General features: G+C 43.6%; 1 protein-coding gene across 1 annotated transcript; it reads left to right on the top strand.

Annotated features, from left to right (window-relative positions):
- The first annotated feature begins 2,003 nt into the window (after positions 1-2,003).
- On the top strand, positions 2,004-9,379 carry LOC138976145 (uncharacterized). Its single transcript, XM_070348972.1, has 2 exons — positions 2,004-2,130; positions 5,037-9,379. The coding sequence occupies exon 2, from the start codon at positions 5,152-5,154 to the stop codon at positions 7,627-7,629; it is 2,478 nt and encodes an 825-aa protein (XP_070205073.1). The 5' UTR covers positions 2,004-2,130; positions 5,037-5,151; the 3' UTR covers positions 7,630-9,379.
- The last annotated feature ends 4 nt before the right edge of the window (positions 9,380-9,383 follow it).

Here is a 9,383-nt window from a genome sequence, read left to right as displayed (position 1 = left end):
AAATGATACATTTCTGAAGATTATTGATTGTTATTGTGGCTCTGTACATTTCCTCATGAAATTATCATATACTTTTCTTTTTAATTTATTTTTGTGTGTGTATTCATTTTTGTGTGTTAGATGCTGTTGAATGCACATCATGTGTGAATGTGTCCGTTGTACATCTTAATTGAAATGCAATTATCATCACAGTTCTGATGTATATGTTTTGTTGTGGGAGATAATAAAAGTAACCAAAAAAGGATTCCTTGTCCTCTTGGATCTATTCTGTCACCGGAGAGAAATGTTGCCAACACTTCTCAGGGTTTAGCCTGGAAGAAAAAGACAATGGGACATTTGTCCCCCTCAACCTAATTATGATGGGACATTACATAGTCGAAGGCAAAACGCGCAACGCAGGCTAGGCGGTCCGACAATGCTTTTGTCAAAAGATGCAAAATAGTGCTATTTGGTGCCATCTTGTCGATCGCCTTTTTTTTACACTTTGAGTCCAGCTCTTGATATTTTCTTCTTCTTATCGATCACTCATGGGAGTGAAATGCATTGCACTGTCGTTACGCGCACTTTGGCCCAGCGCATCCGTCTTCAGCAGTGGTTTCTTCTCCGACTTTTCCTTGTCGTAGGAGGCTTGCCGTCCATGGCTGCAGAAGTTCCCCTTCCTTGGTTTTTTGTCTGAGTGATCCTTCTCATACCCCATTAGCCTCGGGGAGAGATGGCTGAATTAGTCTGACCTCTACCCTTTGACCTGTCCAGCTTGGGTGGCCCTACCAGGAGTTTACACTCCCGCCGGCATAGCTCTCTGGGTCATCGAGGCACTCAAACCACCACACCGCGCTAAGGAATCAGCCTTGTGGTGGGCTCTTGATATGAAACTGGTGGTCTTCTGTAGAAACACCATAATCAATTCACGATTGGTTAAAGCCCATACAGTATCTCGTCTCGTCAGCACAGGGCGCAAGTCAAAGCTTTGCTGGTGTTATAATTTTACAGTGTGGAAGTTTTATTTATCAGTTCAACCCACATGACCATTCTTCTTTGCATCATTGGCTATTTTGAGTTCCTCCCCTTGGTCTGTTCAACCTGAGGTATGAATGTAATCAGTCACCATTAATTCCCTGCGACAGAGCGTAAGTTCTTTTCTTGCAGTTGTTCGTGCTTGTTCTCTCTCCTTGGGGCGGGGACGTTGCTCAGTCGGTGATCATGAGCAATATCACTTAGGCCAAACAAAAATATATGTTGGTTTAGGGTAACATGACCAACAAAAATAGTGTCGGTAGGTTGGCTTTTTTTATTCTATTTTTTTAAATTTTTAGTCTCGGTATGGTTTGCAAAATGTGCCACAGGTTGTTTTTTTTTAAATTTGAAAAATGAAGAAAAAGTTTTAGGGGCGGCGGGAAAACACAAATCGGCCGGGTTACCCTAAACCAACATATATTTTTGTTTGGCCTTACTATATATTGAGCAGTACACTCAATGATTCTTTAGAGCCTTACATTTCAAGATCAGAAAAAGTTTACTCAAAATTCAAGTCTTTTTGACTAGTGATAGTATAAGAACACGAAGACATTAAAGTTATCCCATCTTATTGTCCAAGCAAAGTTTCATTTAAACTGACAGTGCATGTAGACAGGATCAAATCAGTGGAGGACAAATCAAGCCCAACCCCTTCCGCTCCTACAAAAAGAAGGAGAGAGAGAGAGAGGGAGAGAGAGGGGGAGAGAGAGAGAGAAGGATTCTTAGTGAATCACATCATGTTCCAAATAGTTTCTTTGACTGGAAACACAAACAAATAGACAAGACAATAGACATCTTGGTTGGGGGGGGGGGGGGGGGGGGTACTGCAATACACTTTCCTAGACTTGAAGAGGTGTCGGGGTTGCCAGAAGCTCGCATTGATCGATCACTTATAATATACCACCTATATTAGTGCAGATAGTGCTCCATACCAGAACATTTGTGTTTTTAGCTATATATTTCAAGGGAAGTAACTCCGAACTGGTAAGGCCTGGGAGAAAATGCGCGAGCAACCTTCGTCACTCGTGCACAGCTTCAAGTTGCCAGCAAAAAAAATACTGAGTCATTTTTGAACGATATTGACAGGGTACCAAGAAAAGCACGGAGAACAACGATGTATGTATTCTAATTTAGTGACAACAATAATGAACGATGCTAATGTTATTCTTACAGGGAAATTGATTGTAATGGGACTGCACGTGTACGGTGTAGGCTAAAGTCAGAGTAAAGTTACTCTGAGTTACTCTGAGTGTGAAAGCAGCTTTCCTCGACCCCCCGCGGGTTCCCAATATCTGGGCCAGCTGCAGGGTGTCACTGTAAGAGGATGTTAATCTTAACGGAGTGGCTCGGGATCCAACTCACCGGATCCAGGGCCCCCAGGCTCGGGAACTGGCAGTCAGTCACCTGTCTGTATCTCACAAAATAGACTTTCCTATTTTTCATCCTTCACTCGGCTTGCCAGTCGGTAGTGAAATGTGCCAGAGACCATCAGGTCACTGGTTTGAGCCTGTCATTGTCGGTTCGTTTTTATTTTTTCTGTAAAAAACAGGGGTGGGACTTTTCTGCGAATCCGCGGACACAACTTACGAATTCCGCTGGGGTAATCTATTTTTTTCCGCGTCCCATTTCATCACAGTATCTATAACTTGTTGACTGAATGATATGGAGAGAAGTGAAGATGGAACATAACATTGGAGGCTTGAGAGTTAAATTGTGCTGACTGAAAACTCCTGATAACTAATAGTATTTTTGAGCTTCAATGCATTGGGGCATCACTTGGATCATATTATTGCCAGTATTGGATTATGGATACATGGTTCATTACGTAAACATGCACCATTACAATGTTACCATTGTTGTGTGAAAGTGTGTTTTTTGTTTGTGTGAAAGTGTGGGGTTTTTTTTTTGGGGGGGGGGGGGGGGGGGAGTGAGGAGAATGTCTTTTTTACCTGATCCAAACAAGTTGAATTTTAGTCTCAGAATGTACCAGATTGCACAGATTTTAATGTCCCATTTTAAAAAAATTCGGGGGAGCATGCCCCCGAACTCTCCTAGAAAAAAAGGATTTCCTCGTTTTTCATCACAAGAGAGTCCCATCCCTGAAGAAATAATCTGTTTAACTTATTCCCCCCCCCCCCCCACCCCCCTCTTAACCTTCCTTTGCTCTATTCTTTATTCGAAAGCATTCCGGTGATTGAACTGAGATCGCAACAACAGCAGCTTACAAGTCACTCAATGATTGCCCGGATCAATGAATTCGTCCGCGAACCAAGCAACGTGTGTCCTAGTTAAAACAAAATGCAGTAAATCAATACTTAACATGGAAACAAACAAAAAACAACAAACATGTTTTATTTATGGCACAAGATAAATCTACTTTGCATCGAGATACTTTAACAGAATCTTGCCGACACCTGTGAACGAACCGCATCTCTTGCTACGGTCAGTCGCTCATAAGTGACCACGCTGAAATACACATCTTTCTGAATCCAACACTGGTCATTATCAATCTTTCTCCACAGTTCTTTGAATTGAACAGCGATTAGTACTCCTACGCAAACACAAAATAATGATTTACAGGGCGAGCACCCATGCGAGTGCCAGGTCATGAGCCTTGGGGCTCGAGCACTGACTCGCCGGTGCTTGACCCCCCAGGCTCAGGAACAGGCTCGCGAGACCTCCAGCCACGGCCTAATCCCAAATACGCATAGTCAGTCTTGAGGATTCCAGCATCTTCTTCTTTGTTCATGGGACTCACACGTTCATTCATGATTTTTTGCACAAGTGGATTTTTACGTTTGTGACTGTTTTTACCCCGCCATTCAGGCAGCACACGCTGATTTCGGGGGAGGCATGCTGGGTATTTTTGTGTTTCTATAACCCACCAAACTCTGACATGGATTACAGGATCTTTTCTGTGCGCACTTGGTCTTGAGCTTGTGTGTACACACAAAGAGGGTTTAAGTCACTAGCAGGTCTGCACAAAAGTTGACCTGGGAGATCGGAAAAATCTCTACTCTTAACCCACCAGGCGGCAGCGACCGGGATTCCAACTCACGACCTCCCGATTAGGAGGCCGACGTCTTACCCTATGCCACTGCGCCCGTCATTCCAGCATCTAAATACGAGATCCATGAATATTAGAAGCAAGGGAGCAGAAAATATGAACATTATAAAAGGAATCAAGTATCAACCTTCTGTCACACACAAAATAACACAATTCCGGCTGCTCTTTATTTGAGTATTTTGAGGTAAATGGCAGGATTTCAGCACCGTTAGTCTTAATACAGTCTGCAATATTTCATTGTGCCTCACAAGTTAAGAAATATATTCTACCCAATTTCTTTTCTCATAAATTGCATGAAACCCCCCGCGGGTTAGGGGGAAGAATTTACCCGATGCTCCCCAGCATGTCGTAAGAGGCGACTAACGGATTCTGTTTCTCCTTTTACCCTTGCTAAGTGTTTCTTGTATAGAATATAGTCAATGTTTGTAAAGATTTTAGTCAAGCAGTATGTAAGAAATGTTAAGTCCTTTGTACTGGAAACTTGCATTCTCCCAGTAAGGTCATATATTGTACTACGTTGCAAGCCCCTGGAGCAATTTTTTGATTAGTGCTTTTGTGAACAAACAATTTTTTTAATTTTTTTATATTTTTTTTAATAAGAAACAATAAGTGGCTCTATCCCATCTCCCCCCCCCCCCCCCCCCCCCCCCCCTTTCCCCGTCGCGATATAACCTTCGTGGTTGAAAACGACGTTAAACACCAAATAAAGAAAGAAAGAAAGAAATTGCATGAACATAATGACGTCTCTGATAGCAGTGAACGTGATTAGCAGTGTACTGATCTCTTAGTGTTAGTGTTACATATTATGCAAACATTGGCTTTTTAATTACTTCCCTTTATTTTTAATGTTTTAGTGTGTGTGAGTGTGTACATTGTTTATGTGTGATTGAGAGATACAATAAGGAGGATACCAAAGACATCAGTTAAAATAAAATAGTTGTGTTTTCTGTTGCAGATGTACACTGTGGACAGGGCGGCTGAATGGCACACTGATACCTACCCGACAGACTTGGTGCCGAGAATAGCAGAGTGAGCGGCAGCTGGCGGAGGTTGGGCTGGAGGAGATTCAGATGGAACTAGCGTGTGATGAGGCCGTTGCCTGCGGACAGTGGGACCGGGTCTTCCAACTGCTGCATGATGGGCTGAGCCCCAGCGAGAAAGTGGTTGAGGAGCTGTGTGGTAACAAGATGGGGGAGCGTCTGGCAGCCCTGTATCCTGACCACACCATGACCAGCGGCCTGAGAGGACCGCTACTTGTGGGGGCGGTCAAGCATGGCCATGGAGACACAGCCTTGCACGTCATTCACCATCAGTCTGTGTCGGACACAGAGGTGATGGAAGCCATCCGGTTGGCTGTGCATCTCCACGACAAAGATACTCTGTTGCAACTCCTTACAAGTTCTCCCAGATGTCGCCGTGTCTTCAAACACAAATTTCACAAAGAGCAGTGGAAGGAAGGTGCTCAGGGCTCTGAGTGTGATGATGACAGTAGTTTGGTAGGAGAACTAGGCTGGATCTTTGATGCTTTGTGCAAACATAGTGAAGATGATCTCGCTGTTCACATTGCAGCAACTAAAGCTTCAAAAGGGGAGACGGAGTTCCTTCAACGATTTCTGACATTGAAACCCAAATCTTCTGCGTTGACGTGGAGAAAGCTGAGGATTACTTTGGGGAAACTTCACAACTGCAATCAGCCTGCATTCAGAGATGCTGTGCATGCTCTCTGCGATAGGTCCAAGGATGATGTGAGTCGTCTGTTTCGAGAGGTGCTTCGTCTTGGGGATGTAACTCTCGCCCAGAGTCTTATTGACTATGGCATTCAGAGGAAGGACCTGAAGTTTGCCCTTCCCTGGATCATGTTACAGGACGATCCTCAGTGCTTTGTTGAAGTACTGTCTTACTTTGGTCGTTGTTTTGATCTCAGTAACCCAGGTGCGAGCCGAGATGACTTCAACCATGCTATCATGAAGCCCTTAAAAGAAGAGAAGTACAACTTCATCAAGGTGGCGAGTAAGAAAATTCTAACTTGGCTTCCACCAAGACGGGACAGTCTTATAGAGGTGATGATAGAAGCTGTGTTGGAGATTAAGGCCTGGGTGTTCTTGTCAAGCTTCACTGCTGTGTTGGAATTCGGTGTCCACAGAGAACATTTTCTGAACCGCTGTCTGCAGGAGATGTTGACGGATGATGCAACATGGCAAAGTTGTGGCACTGCCTTTAATTTGTGTTTGAAGGAGGTTTACTTCTGTCTCGGAGACATGAGAAGGCTTGTCAACTTGATGCGCAAGAAGACTCTGGGAGAGGAGTGGCCTGTGGGTGTGGCCACTTTGGCTCAGTGGTGCTTGGCGGAGTCACACTCCAACCTGGCTGTGCTGCTGGGTTTTGTGCTGGCTGACTGGCAACTTGTGGGGGCCGCTTTGAGTCAGCCGTCCCTGGACCTCCATGAATCGTTTCTCCGTCTTGCAGTGAGCCAGGCCATCGAAGAAAAAGCGTATCCAACTGGAAGTGCTCTCATGAAACTTTGGCCCATGACTGTGCAGCACATTTTCCACTTGGATGTATGCATTTACAGCTACAAGGATAGGGCAAAGCTGGCTGAGCTGTGTGAGGAGGAAGGGCTCCATGACTGGGCTCTGGTCTTGTCTGCAGATCACGTGTCTTTATTGAGAGACAAGGTGCAGGCCTGTCAGAGTCAGGTAGCACTGGCCCACCTTCTAAAACAGGCTACTAGTCAAGGAGAGTGGGACATTGTCAAAGAGCTTTTGGTGCGAATCATTGATGGCCCTGCTTTATTTGAGAATGTTCTGCTGACTGCAGCTCAACAGGGCCAACTTGGGGTTATGGAATTAGTGATGGATCGTGTGGATGCCAGTAGCGTTGCAGAGAACTATGGATACAGACCACTTATGTACTGGGCGGCTGATTGTAGAAACAAAGAAACCAGCTTAGAAATGGCTCGCCTCTGCGTCGCTTCTGGTCTTTCAACCTTCCAGAGGCAGAGAGAGGTCGACTTTGAGCAACACCCACTCACAAGTCATTTCCACTGTCCTCTGCATCGTAGCATGGAGCTAATAAACGTGCCTGTTGTACGCCTCATTCTCAAATCTGGAGCGTTGACGAACAAGAGACTGCACGAAGAAAGGCTTGAAGTTGAAAGTGACTTTGAAACATTAATGGACATGAGGTTCCTTTGCATCAAAACGTGGAAGAAAGGCTACAGAATGATCGTGGCAGCAGCAGCCAACCCGTGCCGTTTGGAGCATATGGCTCGCCTGGCGGTATCACACGCCATCAGCTGTCGGCCAGGTCGACAAGAGAGAATCAAGGGTCTGCCTGTGCCGGAACGCATCAAGGACCTTATCAAGTTCAAGGACGTCCTGTCAAGCACGGAGGAGGAGGAGGAGGAGGAGGAAGAAGTTGTTGTCCATGCTGGCACTTTACGGAGTGATTTTAATGCTAGTGATATAGAGAGTGATTCTCTTTCCAGCGATCCTTTGGGTGATACCAGTGATCAGTGGTCTGCAGAGTCCGAACTGGAAGAGATGTAGAGAGGCGGGATGCCAAGTTTAGGAACTGTTGTCGCCCAGGAAGGTATTGTAGTTTTAATAAACCGAGGAAGAGGTGCAGAGAATACGGACAGTTGTGTTTATTGTATGGACAGTGATCATGTTTTATAGAGAAAATTGGCTTCAGAAGAAATTGAAGTTAAAAGCGGCAGTTCACTGAAAGAGGTGCAGAGAATACAGACAGTTTTGTTTATTGTAAGGACAGTGATCATGTTTCACAGAGAAAATTTGGCTACAGAAGAATTTGCAGTTCAAGGAGGCAGAACTGAAGGAGGTGCAGAGAATATCATGGGATTTGTTGTTGGGAAAAAAGGGAATGTAAAACTTAAGACCCCACTGAGTAAGTTGGTTCTGTTTAGAAGTCATGTTTTATTTTGACAATTAGGTTATGAGATAATAAGAGCCCGATTCTAGTGAAGATGAAATGACAGCTAAAATTCTGGTCTTGTGTAGTGTCAAGCCACTGAAGCGGATAATAATAACTGTTGGTTTTTCCAATCAAGAGTGAGGAGAGGGACAATCGTCTTGACTGACTTAGTTTGATGTTCATTTGTTGTTTGTGTGTACATGAATGTGTGTGTGTGTGTGTGTGTGTGTGTGTGTGTGTGTGCCTATACTCATGTGTGTGTGCATGCGAGAGTGTGTGTATGTACTATATGGATGAGTGTGTATGTGGCCTTGTCGTTGGAAACAAACATTTCAATGATTTGTTGAGGCCTAAGGCGTGACTATCTTTCTTATTTCCTGTCTTATTCTAGTACTATAATGTATTACATTATTAACAGCATTTTTTACCAAAGAGGGGAGTAGACCGAGGACCCCCCACGGGTTAGGGGGGGAAGAATTTACCCGATGCTCCCCAGCATGTCGTAAGAGGCGACTAACGGATTCTGTTTCTCCTTTTACCCTTGTTAAGTGTTTCTTGTATAGAATATAGTCAATGTTTGTAAAGATTTTAGTCAAGCAGTATGTAAGAAATGTTAGGCCAAAAAAAAAAAAGGTCTGTTTTTTACTGTAACATAGGCCCAAAAAATAGGGTCGGTGGGTCGGGATTTTTTTTTTCTTTTCCAAAAAACCATATTTTTACGTTATTTTGCCAAAAAAACCCAAAAGATTTTTTTTAATTTTGTTTTCCCAAATGCCAAAAAAAGTCTAGGGTCGCGCGAAAAAAATAGGGTCGGTCGGGTTACCGTAAACAGACTATTTTTTTGGGGGGGCCTTAAGTCCCTTGTTCTGGAAACTTGCATTCTCCCAGTAAGGTCATATATATATTGTACTACTTTGCAAGCCCCTGGAGCAATTTTTTGATTAGTGCTTTTGTGAACAAGAAACAATTAACAAGTGGCTCTATCCCATCCCCCCTCCCCCCCCTTTCCCCATCGCGATTTAACCTTGAACGGTTGAAAACGACGTTAAACACAAAATAAAGAAAGTAGACTGAGGTCTGGGAACAACCAATGATGGCGTTAGTATTTTCTCATTTTAACCGTTAAAATACTGGTAATTACCGGTTAATGCCAATACTGAACAACAGGTTTTTTTTACTCATCTAGAAACTTGTTTGTACACACCTTATTATTTGCAGTTCACTTTTAACATTCCAATTTATGTTCGGAGGATGTTGCTAGTTTTTTACTGTTGCATTTTATTTGTATTTTTAATGAAACTTGATACGGACTATTTGTTTTAAAAAGAATATGATGTAGGATTCAATAAACTATTGTTTTTTTAATTTT

The sequence above is a fragment of the Littorina saxatilis genome, linkage group LG9, assembly GCF_037325665.1.
Source record: "Littorina saxatilis isolate snail1 linkage group LG9, US_GU_Lsax_2.0, whole genome shotgun sequence".
In the NCBI taxonomy this organism is placed as follows: domain Eukaryota; kingdom Metazoa; phylum Mollusca; class Gastropoda; order Littorinimorpha; family Littorinidae; genus Littorina; species Littorina saxatilis.
This window is presented reverse-complemented; position numbering and strand designations above follow the sequence as displayed.

What these genes read in the sequence shown, in the direction of transcription:
- LOC138976145 (XM_070348972.1), top strand. Translation starts at nt 5,152, where the DNA reads ATGGAACTAGCGTGTGATGAGGCCGTTGCCTGCGGACAGTGGGACCGG.